General features: G+C 39.1%; 2 protein-coding genes across 7 annotated transcripts in view; both read right to left on the reverse strand.

The window, feature by feature from the left end:
• jade1 (jade family PHD finger 1) overlaps nucleotides 1-4661 on the reverse strand; it is a 17200-nt gene extending 12539 nt beyond the window's left edge. Inside the window, exons 1-4 of one of the 6 annotated variants that reach the window (XM_016679936.1) lie at nucleotides 4501-4661; nucleotides 1705-1787; nucleotides 857-994; nucleotides 431-498 (exon numbers count right to left, since the gene is read on the reverse strand). In XM_016679936.1, coding sequence (XP_016535422.1) covers nucleotides 431-498; nucleotides 857-994; nucleotides 1705-1787; nucleotides 4501-4652 — 441 coding nt within the window. In that variant the 5' untranslated portion in view covers nucleotides 4653-4661. The other 5 variants (XM_016679937.1, XM_016679940.1, XM_016679938.1 and 2 more) reach the window with 5 other exon arrangements.
• Nucleotides 4662-5365: 704 nt separating this feature from the next.
• asmt2 (acetylserotonin O-methyltransferase 2) lies at nucleotides 5366-12309 on the reverse strand. Its single transcript, XM_007568601.2, has 9 exons — nucleotides 11879-12309; nucleotides 11655-11742; nucleotides 9594-9768; nucleotides 9068-9197; nucleotides 8042-8110; nucleotides 7838-7956; nucleotides 7614-7751; nucleotides 6656-6778; nucleotides 5366-6310 (listed from the first exon to the last, which is right to left on the reverse strand). Exons 2-9 carry the CDS (start codon nucleotides 11733-11735, stop codon nucleotides 6099-6101), a joined length of 1047 nt encoding a protein of 348 aa, XP_007568663.1. The 5' UTR covers nucleotides 11736-11742; nucleotides 11879-12309; the 3' UTR covers nucleotides 5366-6098.
• Between the last annotated feature and the right edge of the window lie 451 nt (nucleotides 12310-12760).

Raw genomic sequence — 12760 nt, forward strand, 5'->3', positions numbered from 1 at the left:
TATGTAAATTTATTTCTTACATTTCTGTCTAATCTTTCCTCCAGCTTTCTGAATCCTCCCTGCTGGAACTTTGAAAAACCCTGCTCTATTGTAAACCATGCTCCAGATGCATCTTCTCATTGACTCCTACCATCTTCCTGTACAGCATCATGGTGTCACTGTGTGGACGGTGTGCTCATGGAGGATAAGCAGTCCAAGTGTTTGTGCATTTAATTTCTATTTTGCTTTTGTCTGAGCAAAACAACTTCTTTCACATTTGTTGTGCAAACATGACTTCAACAATGGTTTCTTTGGAAAGATTTTTCCACTCTTTCTGCAGATTTCAAGCAGTTATTCATTACTTTTGTTGGTTTATTCCATAAAATACAATGAAATGTATGAATGTGAAAAGGCCCTGTTGGTTTGCTGTAACATGACCGAGCTGTCTTACCTCTGAGGGTTTCTGCCCGGTTCCCCTCCGGTGCTGCGATGAGTGCTGAGACCAGCAGGTAGAATTACCTGAAACATAACAAGGGTTTATTGGGTTGGAGGTTTTTCTGTTTGGAAAGCGTCTGGATTTCCTCCAGGACGGATCGAAGATGAGCCTCAGCGTCTGTTTGAGCAGCCAAAACACTTCAACTGATATCGCTGTTCTCAATTTGATCTCAACAACACTGATCTCTACGTTTGAACTTAAAAGACATGAGAGCGAAGAAAGCACTCTGATCAGTTGCAAACTGTTACAAATTATTCTGTATTCTCTGATAACAGAGGTAAATTGGTTTCCCTAACACAGCTAACAATAGAATAATAATAGAAAAAAAAATCACAAGGTGTTGAACTGATTCACTGGAGCCTGCCTGCCTGCCTGTCTGACCTGCCAGGATGTCTTTAAAGGTCCAAACACGTGTCCTGTTCCTAGTCTGTCTCCTGCGTCTCACGCGGACGTTGTCCCTTCGCTTTGTTTTTACCAGTGTCCATTTCTTGTCCCTCTTTCTCTTTCTTTTCTTACATCCTGAATACGGAGTACAGACTTACTCTGACAGAAACATTCAAACCAGTAAAGTGGGTCCAAGATCAACAATGTAAAGGATACTTATGCCATTTCTGAAAGCTTAAGCAGAGGAACACATGCACCAGCTGACAGATTCAGAATTACTGCAGCTCTTATGTGACTGTGGGTTCAGTAGAAATGTGTGTGTTCATGTGATGAGCCATGAGAGAGTTATGGCATAATGGATGTTTTTTGTGTGTATGTAAATACCAGTTTCACATCGTTTACACAGAACACACCCAGGTGCTAAAAGTATATAATCTATTCTTTTATGGTTGTAACATTACATAGAAACGCATATGGAAGACGAGAAAACATGCATGAATGCATTAATCAATTAATCGCATGATGAATTAAAATGAGCTACATCATTTCCATTCTGATAATGAATATTATAACGTAACACCTAATAGTCTATGCCTTAAACTGAGACTGATAAGAGGTAAAGTTTTAAGGATTTTTAAGACTCCAATGCTTGCTATGCAAGTGCTTTACTATTGTAAACATGCTATCTTCACTTACAGAAGAGGGAATAACTGCAAAGTACTAAATAATAATAATAAAAATTTGCACAAATGTACTTTTGAGTGAACAGCTGACACTGAGATGCAAAAGACAGCAGAACTGTAGCAGCTCTGTTCAGGTGATTCAGGGGAGGCAGGTTTTCTTACTTCCATTATCCGAGTCATCGCTGCTGCTGGGGTGTCTGCTTCTCTTCATGGTCTTCTGTCTGTGGAGCTCCGGCATCAGGACTCTGCACACAAAACCCACCATGTTAAGCTACAACAACACAGAGGACACTAAATAACACTTTCAAAATCTGAACAGACAAAAACCTGAAAAATTAAATATCCATAAAAGCAACAAATATTTAAATTAAACACTTAAGGAGCAAATATTAGCAATGCAAAAGGGACCTGCATACTGTTAGTACTCAACTAGGCTCCACGTCTGCGTTAGTTTTCAATGGATAGTAAGTGATATTACGCAACATTGCAAGGCATCAAAATGTCAACAACTGGATGCTTCCAGAAGCCTCGCAGAGGAGTTCCAGCAGCGCTAACGCCACCCCTCGGTGTATAATCACACTTCTACTTACTGAAGGTAGACATTTTAACATAGGAACGTAAAATGGGGCGACACTAAAAACAAGCATCACATGTTTCCTTGGAGATTATACGGCGTCACGAATGTTTACACACCAAGGTAACTTTCCACACGTTTCCCCGCGCGACATAAACAGCGCAGCGCCGCACTGGGTTATGAACCCAACGTAACGTCACATAGTCGGTAAAAAACAAAAATCACCATTGACTCATATGGCCCGAAAGGTGGAAAAATACCAGGGGGGGTTGCCCAGCGAGGAAAGGTGCTAACCCTAAATTAGCATGCTAGGCTAAGACACAGAAGCTAGCTCCGGTTTGTGTGACGCCCCTTCGTCCCTGCACGCACGCAGCACAACCGATGCTGAAGTTGGCCTCCGATTCGGAGACTCTGGTCTAAAGCGCTTCATTTAAAACCTCTAGATTAAAATCTGATTCGATACAGTTCAGAATCTAAAACATCTAGGATGATCAAACTTGAACTATCATTACATGATAAAAATTGTAAATATACAATTTGTGAAATATGAAAACAGAGAGTCTATCTCAGATACAAACCGCCTCAGGAGATTCTCCCTGCCCACAGCCATCACCATCTGTATCTCTGAAGAATCTTGAATTAATTTGAGTTACAACAACAATTAGTTTCCCTTTTGGATCAATGAAATATTTTTGAATTTGCATTGAAAACTACACTACTTACAAACACCAAACAGGAGCACAATTCTGCACGCTCCATAAGATGCAGCTTGTGATCTTTCAAACCTTCACTTTGTGTGGAAAATTTAAAAAAGGCTCTTGTTTGTTTGTTTGCTTGAGAACACATCAGAATGGTTTCATCTGAACTACATTGTAAACATTTAACCAGGACAGAAAAATAATCCACACAATTTACAGATTCAATAAAATATTTTGGGGAATTTAAGAAGTCACATTTTAATTTGTCAAAAAATTTTTTTAAAATTAATAGCTGTTTTTCTGTGGCTTCAGAGGCTCATCAGTAACACTTAGCTATTAATTACTCTATAAAAATTAAGGAAAAGATAAAATACAATTTTTGAGGAACCTTTATTTAAAAAAATGGAACCCTAACAAAAGTTTTTCAATATTTAACCACCTTAAATTGGGTCCTGCTTAAAATGAAATTAATGATAAGTAATTTAATTAGTTCTATAAAGTAGTGGCTGTGATTTGTGTTTTTAAGACATTTCAGCTCAGCCACTGATTAACATTGAAACCAAAAATATTTTATAGCATCTGTCATTACCAACATTGGGACAGAATAACTATCCAGGAGGTCTAAGAGAAAATAGAAACAAAAGGCACTCCAAAAATGACTAATTCCCTGTTTTCACAAATTTAATAAAGGTTATACGAGTTTGAACATTAACTATTCTGAGTATTTCAGGACTCCAGTGTGTCCTGGTTTGATAAACCCATCAGAATAATCCTTTAGTAAAGTGCAGAATATAAAGATTCGAACCGGATGCTAGCTTCAGTACTTGATGGTGCCAATGTAACTAGCAGCTAACTACTAACTACTACATATAGTAAACATCTGCGTTCTACTTGGTATAACTTCATCTGGCATGCGAAGAGAACATTTGTGAACATTAATACTATTATGGGGGTCACTTTTACGCCATCCACATGTGTTAGTTTTAAGCGGAAAATAAACACTGTCGAATACCAGCTTGGTTGCTTTTTCCCCATACCGTTATGCAACATAAGGGCCCACCCACACCCGGTGCATCAAGTGGAAATATCTTTAGGCTTACTATGTTTTTCTAATTAAATGCATACACAGTGAGTTAAACTATATCATAATCTACATATGACATACAACAAACCGCTTCTAATTACGAACGTTTTCAAGAGCGAAAACAAAATTCAGCTGGTGCTGCGTGTTAGCAACCGAAGCTAGCTCGTTAGCAGGAGGCTAACAAACGTCAGTTCCAACGCTGTTAGCAGCCAGCCACTGCCACTAGCATAGCTTCCACGGTGCCCCTCATTAAAAAACAAAAACAAGCCTCCTATCCGTCAAAGGTTAGGGGTCAAACTTGCACTCAAACATGTTTCTCTAAAGTTAAAATGTGCATATGAATTATGGGTATTCGTTAAAGTAAAGCCAGGGTTTCGTTATTTGTGTGGTTATAAAAGCGGGTTACAGTAAGGTGTGTTTATCGAAGATGAACTGGCTGAGGTTAATCTTTGGCGCCATTTTAAATGACGACGTCGCGTTTTCCTAGCGGACTGCTCATGCGACCATAACAGAAATATAAACTCAGCTAAATGCCCCGATATAAACATGTTTAACAAATGCACGCAGGTTGATATAGTTTACAAAAATAGCACGGTACATACAGAACACGTCCGAGGGATGCAAGCCGGTGTTTGAGTTTGATGTGAAGCGCAGTTTTTGCCTTGAGTTCCGCTTGACCCGCATTCCACATACACAAACACAGAGCAGCGGCGCCCGGGGAGGAGGTTACCCAGCACGGGCTGCAGGAGGGCATGTTCACCGCATGATGGCAGCAGAATCCCTTGAACCACTCTCAATCCATCAGATTTCAGGATTAACTCAGGTAATCAACTCCTTAAATTTTAACCCCCGATTCACATAGTGAATCGGGGGTTAAATATTTTAAAGCCCTCATCTGCCGAATCCTGATGTAGTGTGGATACATTTAATTTGAGCATTATTCTTTCATATGTGTGTGTGTATGACACTTATTTTTTGCGTAACACAGATCTATCCTTATATGGCAAGCATCTCAATTAAAGGGAGAGACCACAAATCAAAAACACAAGAACCTCTCACAATGTCATATGTATAGCCAGAATAACAGAACAGTTCACATGATTTAGTTCACTTGATTGAAGATTTTCAGCTCATTTCCAGAACTAGAAGTAATTCATGTTAACTCCAAATGTTTTCACGCTGAACTATGAACATGAAGTGGTTTATTTCAAGCTGGCTGAACTGAACTAATACGTTATTGTTAAAGATGAACTGGCAAAACAGGCAATAATTTACTAAGTTCACAACAGAAACTTCATACGACAGCTATAAACTGTGAAATGAGATCCATTACTGATTCAAATAATTAGACGAAATTATAAGCATACAAATTACTAAACTATGAAGAAATTGAAAATAAAACAATGTTTTTGAGTACCATAATATAGAAAACTAAGACAGAATACATAGAGACAGTCACCACAGGATTGTTAACACTTTTCTTTTTAATTAAACCAAAATTATAAAGGGAAATTTACAATGTATATCACAGCTTTCTTTCATTTCTAGAGGAGCAACTGGAGGACACAGAAACAGTCTTGGAGCACAATATGCTGATGTAGAAAGGATGATATTTGTGACCCATCTGTTGACTTTTCTAATACAGACTCGAACCACTGATACACAAACAGAATTCATCTCCACTCCTGAAATGTTTTATAACCTTCTATTCAACATGAACACCCATCTGCAGCTATTTTGAAGCCGAGCCACTGTAGACAGTCTTTAAACGTAGGTAAGTTTGTTCAGTCATATAAGGATTTGCACCACGTTTTACAAAGCAGCACCAGGATAAAGGGACCAAACAGCTGAGTAGAACCAGAAATGCACCACCAAGAGGCTGGTAAACAGTGTCACAGTGATGAATAATCGGAAATTATTTTCTGAACAAACAATCGACTATATGAGGAACTTGATTAATGTGCAGATTAAGAAGGAGCCAGGCAGCATCACAGTGAACAGGAAGTGGATCACAGAATGTGAGAAGGTTGAACTATGACCCAAATCCAAGAGCTGAGTGAACAAGATTTCTTTTGACAAAGGTTCAAGTTTTACGTTTGTGTCTCCTAACCCCCAACAAAACATCTCATTATTTTAAATCAAGATTTTAAATCAGTGCTCTCATCATTTCCCTGTCGGGACACGCGGAGTGCTTCCGTGCTCATCTGACGGCCAAGATGGCATCGTAGGACTTCCCGGTCCGGCAGACTTGGACGTTGCAGAAGCCCGACTTGTTGAGCATGTGAGTGTATTCGGACGGGGTGCGCTCCCTGCCCTGCGTCTGCACCAGCATGTTGAGGGAGAAGATCTGCGCCATGATGGGCCCTCGTCTGTTTTCAAACAGCAGCGCCTCCACCAGCAGGACGCCCCCACCTGGTGGGAGGACGACAAATCGCACTGAGCTGACCACAACTGTTCTATTTAAATGACACCAGACTTATGTAACTCGTGTTATTGGTACTGTGAACCGATTGTAGTTTTCTGGCCGACCATCAATATTTTAAAGCCCTCATCTGCCGACTCCGATTCAAGCAGATATAAATTTTTTTTAAACTCAAAAGTTGCAAAATATAGCACTAAAGTCTCTAAATTGGCAACATTGTTACCCACACATGTGCAGCAGTGTTAAATATTGACCGATCTCCCAAAATTAAGAAAATCAGACGATTTATCGGCCAGCCAATGTATGGGGATGCCCTTGGTTACGGGGGAACTCACCTGGCTTACAAGTCTCATAGACCTTCTTCAGCAGCGCCAGGCACTTCTCTTCAGGCCAGTCATGAATGACTCTGGCCAACACATACAAGTCTGCACCAGGAATTTCATCGCTGAAGAAATCTCCTGCATGCAGAGAAGGGAACAAATCAAAGCAGATTATTAGTTCTGCTTTTCTCTTTTCTTCCTTCTTTACTTTAGTATGTCTTGTACAGTTACACAAAATGTATTTTGTCACCAAATATTTCTGACTGGACATACTATAAAAACCATCCAGAACATGTTAACATTGTAACACATTGTATGTGTTGCATATTTTTTTCACATATTTTCTGCTAGTTTGTGTCACTTAGGTGTTTTTTTCCAGCCTTAAGAAAAAAAGAGAAAAAGAAGGGAAGAAGATGGAGACCACATCTTCTAGAATAGCTTCCCCAGGTAAGAGTAATAAGTTGAGTTTCTGTAATACAATTATTAAGGTTTATTTAGTCTTGAGTTAAAAACTGTGACGGTTTTCTTGTGCTGTGACACAGCAGTACAGTAAAGCATATATTTGCCATTAAAATAAGCACAAGTTAGCTAGCTAAGTTTTGTTTAGCTTAGGATGGAAAATCCATTCTAGCTAGCTAGATAACTTTCAGCTAGCTAGCAAGGGTGGATCTAGGATTTTCTAAACTGGTTTTTGGATTAGTGTGGGGTTCACTTTAGCTGTCTTTCTCAATTTCAAAATCCATTTTATAAAGTACTATTTTAAATATTTGGCTTCCAAGATGTTTTTGTCTACCACACATTCATATTCATGTCTCAGGAAACTTTTATTTAAATGCATTGCTTATGTTGAGATATTATATGCTATGTTAAAAAATATATATATGTATATAGTAGATAAAAAAATAAAAATAAAATTGAACACTTCAACCCAGAGAGTGTTAAAGGGTCAATAATGATCAATAATCTGCTTTACCTGATTGAAATGTAACGCCACTGTCCTCCTGTTTGAAATGTTTCTGAGCCGCTTCCACCACCTGCGGCAGGTCAAACACGGTGACGGACGAGGCGGGATACGCTCTCGCCATTTCATTGGCCAGAGCACCAGTGCAACCTGGGAGTTTTTGAAGACACAGCACAGATTTTTACAGCCACCTACAATGCAGCAGGCGGTGAGAGTGGACGGCCATGGGTCCTCACCTCCCAGATCAACAACCTTCTGGAAGCGAGAGAGGTCGAACGCCGTCACAACGTCGTGTCCGTCCAGAACCCAGTGACAGCTCATGATCCCCATGAATTTCAGCATCTCCTCCTCAGACCTGGGAGGGAGTCATTCTATAGTTACCAACAAACTGGTAACTGGTAAACCAGTGAAGCATTTTAAGCAATCAGATGAGCACCAACCTGTAAATAGCTTGGAAAAAGTGGCCAGATGGAAGACCGAAGGTCTTTTCGTACTGGTTCCTCCCCTCCCTGCAGAACATGAAGCTTGAATGCGTTTCATTCTCCCTGGCTCACAAAAGTATTCACACCCCATGAACTTTTTCACATTTTGTCACTCCACAACCACATGCTTTAATTTAAACCAAATTCTTCCCAAAATAAAGGTTTGGAACCCAGTGGGGGTCAGGAGTCAACAAGTGTGGGCTCTATTCAATTTGCTTTTTGCAACTAAGTAAAATGTATTGTCAAGTAGATTTAGCACTAAACATTGGATACAAATGTATAAAATAGATTAGCTGTTAAGGAGGTTATTGTATACATGAGTGTTTTTGGTTTTTGATTCTGTTTTATCATGTTATCCATGAAATCAGTTGCCCTAGATTTCTGTTTTATTAAATAACCAATTTGTCCTGATAACAAATTTTACTAGACAATATATTTTCCTTTCAATTATTACGATAAGCAATAATATTGTTAATTTGAGACCACTTTCAAGTAATATTTTGATAATGCCATAGTATTGTAACGTCGCCCTTTCAAAGAGCAAAAAATTAAAGTTTTGTAATAATTAAAAAAAAAACACCACTTAGCACTGGAGCTGGAATATATTTTAAACATCCAAAATAACGAACAGCAAAAAAAAAAGAAAAGAAAATCAATAAAACCAATTAATAAAATAAATATAAAACACACACAAACAAATCTATAATTACAATGGATTATGATGTCTCTGTAAAGAAAATTACTCTTATCATGAGAATGGAAATGATCGAGCTCTTTTTAATGTATCATGCGCAACACTTTTCAGATTTTTATTTGTAGATTTCCTTTCATTTCATTTATCTAACATCCCAATAAAACAGAATAAAGTTTGTGGCTGAGCCAAGACAAAATGCGTGAAACTGCATGTGACAGGAATTCTTTTGCCTGGTTTTCCCTTCTCCTGCTCTCACAGATGCTTATGTGACGCAGCAGCGGCCCACTGACCTGATGGCGTCCACCAGGTTGTTCCACAGCGGGTAGACGGTCTGGGAGCGGTAGATGATCATATCGTGAAGAGATTTGGCGCTGCCTTTGGCCAGGTAAAGGTTAGCTACGTCTGTGCTGCTGTACAGAGCTGGGTTAACACACAAAGTCACACAGAAAGTTCCAGACCTGCTGCTGAACAGAACCGAACTCAGACGGAGAGTCAAGCTAAAGCTCAGCATGTTTACAGCAGGCTAAAATTTTGTTTTTCACTTTGAGAATGAAACCATAATATTAGAAGAAATAAGAAACATTGTATTAACCAGAATAAAGTTATAATAAAATGAAAATGAGGACATAATATTACCAGAATAAAGTTATAATATTACTTATTATAATAAAAAAAAAAGTCATGTTTTAAATATCGGCATCAAATTATTATCAGTGACTTTGAAACGATTACGCAAATGACTTTGTCTATTTTAAATATAATAATAGTGACATTAAAATTAAGTTGTCGTTTATTGGAGGTCTTCCCGTTCCTCACCCGTCCCTTGGGCCGTCTCCACCTCCAGGATCTCGATGCCCACCAGGGCGTCCAGCAGCCGCTCCATCCCGTCCATGCTGGTGCCCAGTTCCTGCGCCACGTGTTGAGCACTCAGGGCGTCCTGGGACTTCAGCAGGAGGTCGAAGACGCCGAGCTCACAGGCTGAGAATATCATCTGAGTCACAGACGTAGAGTTCACATCACCTTTTTGTTGCTTCATGTTCAGGAATACAACCAAGTATTTACCTTTCCTCTCAGCCAGTTACGGTTACCGAAAACACTCCATACCGAAAAAGTGATGAGGGTTTTATTGTTAGATGGATGTTTATTTATAGCATCCTTCAGATTCAGTCTTTGTTCATGTTTTTTTAAACAGTAGTTTCCAGACCTGGTGGAACTGAGTCACACAGCAAAGTAGATCAAAAATATCAGATAAAAAAAAATAAATAAATCATCCAATAAAAGTAAAACTCCTAGGCAGTGCCACAGATGAGAAACTATGGTTTAAACAAATCAGCAATATCATTACTGAAATGGGTAGAGGTTCAGCAACGTTGTGGGAAAAATAACCGATGACTTTCCATTAAAGATGGATTAAAAATACTCACTACTTGTGTTTTTCAGAAATATTGTTTATAAAAGAATATCTGCGATATTATTTCTAAATATAAATCAGAGTTTCTGTTTGTGTGTTATCAGCCTGGAGGGTAACCAGGCTTTACTTCCCCCCACACCCCACCAGGCTAAGTGTTGTTTGTTTATTTTAAACAGAGGGTTTTTTTATACATCAATAACAGTGACAGTAAGGACAAATTAAGCTAGGTTTGTAGCTGAAGCAGTGAACTGGGTGCTCAGGGTGGGGGGTGCACCAATTGCGCCGTCCCTGCGCCTGCCCGTTAGCCTCACATGCTGTCATTTCTACATAATATTTCCTCCAAATTATTGTCACTTTTTACATTTTTTCACAGCAGCCCACCACAAAAACATGGTGGGCTGCTGGTGGACTGCCCAACAGCGCCCCCTACCACTAGGCGTAGCAAGTTTTCTGGGGGAAACCCTGTATTGTTTAGCCGAAAGACACATTTACATTTGACAAAGCATGCTACAAAAATGGGATGCATTTTGCCAAAAAGTTAGAACTCGCACAAAAAAGAACTGTTCCATGGTGCGCAACTCTGGAATTTAAAGCCAACTGGTGTTATATTTAACTATAGTAACGATGTGAAACTACAGATAAAACAATGACTTTAGTAAGCTGTAAACAATGCAAGTTCCTGGTTGTGAACTGATTAAATGACACTATAGTTTAGCCTAAAATTACATATATTCTGCCATGTTGTCATTTTTTATTGTTGCCATTCTTTTCCCTGTTGAACTTCTAAACACTGTGTAAGAACAGCGGCAGCATTCCTGCAGCTAAATCCTAAACGGACCCTAAATAAACTAAACTAAACGCACCTTTTTAGCTCTAACCACAAGTCTTCTATTAGACTGAGGTCAAACGATTGAGCTGGACACTACAACCTGTTGACTTTGTTGACCTTAAGTCTGTTTATAACTAATCTGGTAGTGGTTAGGGTCATTGATCAGTCAGTAGACTCAATTGCGCACAAACTTTAACATCCTGTCCAGAGGAAGTTACAGCATCCCTCCAAAAAGGATGCAGCTCCCCCCCCCCCCTCCAGCCCAGATGCTGCCCTGGGCAGTTGCCCATGTTGCCTGTATCAGAAACTGCCACTGATCCTGGCTAATGTTTCCCTTTTTTTCTCTCCAATGTTTTTTTTTTAATTTTTTTAAGTTTTTATGATTTCTTCCTCAGTGAATGGCTGTTTAGTCCAGTCTTACAGAATGTTTCTCTGAAGATGCTGGAACCTTTACCAGCCTCAGGTGGCCTATGCATGATCTATTTTAATTTAACTTTAAGGTTCTTTATGTTAATATTTGCCCAGTGGAATAAAAACGTAAAACATGCATTGTAAATAAAGTGTCTGAAAATGTCTGAGTGCTCTGATTGCAGCACATCGAACGGTGACGTGTTTACCCATCACGCTGTGATTTTACCTTTGACACCCTGAAGCCGTTGAAATACTCCAGAAGTTTGAATGGGTAGTCCAGTTCACTTTGAGAGAGATGTTCTGCCATTGCTGCCCTAATGAAGGAGAGACACACAAAGACTGTCTGTCTATCCCGGGGGAAGCAAGAGAAACAAAAAACAAAACACACACACACACACACACATATATGCACAAAACAAACCACACTAATCATTATTATTTATAACTTACCAAAAGAAATTTCCCAAGCTGACGTTATTTTGAGGGGAAAATTGTAGCCGCTGTTGTCATAGAATAATAATCAAGTCCCGTAGTTTGGCTGAAAACGGGCAAGATGTCGGAGCTGGTGCAGCAGCCGGGAGGAAACAGGTGGCGAGTAAATAATTAGAGATGGAGGAGAGTCATTCCTGCTCCGGAGCCTGCTGAAAGTTACCCAGAAAGCCGCGTTGGCTTTATAAAGCGGTGATGGTCGACGTGCTTTGGTTAGAAGTCGAACACGGACTCCCATAGTCAGTGCAGTGCCGGGTTTAACCGGAGCAGAGGGGAGGGCGCTGTGGAGCTGTGGTTGGTGATTAAGCTATGACCTCTCAGAACTACTTTTTTTGTTGAGAAAGGACGAATCAGTGTATGGAATCCCCAAAGAGCCAAAAAAAAAATATTAACCATATTTACACACAAATAAATTCAAATTTAAACTGCAAACAGATACAAATATTGAATATTCACAATTTTTAGAAATATACCATCTACCCTGACAAAAAATAAAAATGTTGCTGATGCTTTTAAAAAGTCAGAAACAATTTTTGGAAACACCTAGTAATCTTCTCTTTTTTTCCCAGTATGATAATAAATACAGTCTTTTTCTACAGTCTTTTTTTCTAATTAGAAAAAAAACCCATTGACAATAGAAGTGTGAATATTTAATATTTTCCTTAAACTTTGAGTATTATACTTACACTCATTATTATCATTTCTTTAGTTACAAATTCAATCTATTTGGTTTCACAATCCTCCTCTACGAGTTGTAGGATTAGGTGAAAGCTTAGAAAGATTCTGTCGTTGAGATTATTCAGAATTTGGCTCAACTTGTGCAGGAAAATCATCTTTTGCTTC

The sequence above is a fragment of the Poecilia formosa genome, unplaced genomic scaffold (genome assembly GCF_000485575.1).
Source record: "Poecilia formosa unplaced genomic scaffold, Poecilia_formosa-5.1.2 Scaffold227, whole genome shotgun sequence".
Taxonomy (NCBI): Eukaryota; Metazoa; Chordata; class Actinopteri; order Cyprinodontiformes; family Poeciliidae; genus Poecilia; species Poecilia formosa.

Excerpts from the sequence above, each read along its gene's own strand:
- asmt2 (XM_007568601.2), bottom strand. The coding sequence starts at position 11,735 with ATGGCAGAACATCTCTCTCAAAGTGAACTGGACTACCCATTCAAACTT. Across the intron at positions 9,769-11,654 it reads ACGGCTTCAGGGTGTCAAAG|ATGATATTCTCAGCCTGTGA; the intron begins GTAAAATCACAG and ends TCTGTGACTCAG. Across the intron at positions 9,198-9,593 it reads GGAGACGGCCCAAGGGACGG|CTCTGTACAGCAGCACAGAC; the intron begins GTGAGGAACGGG and ends GTGTTAACCCAG.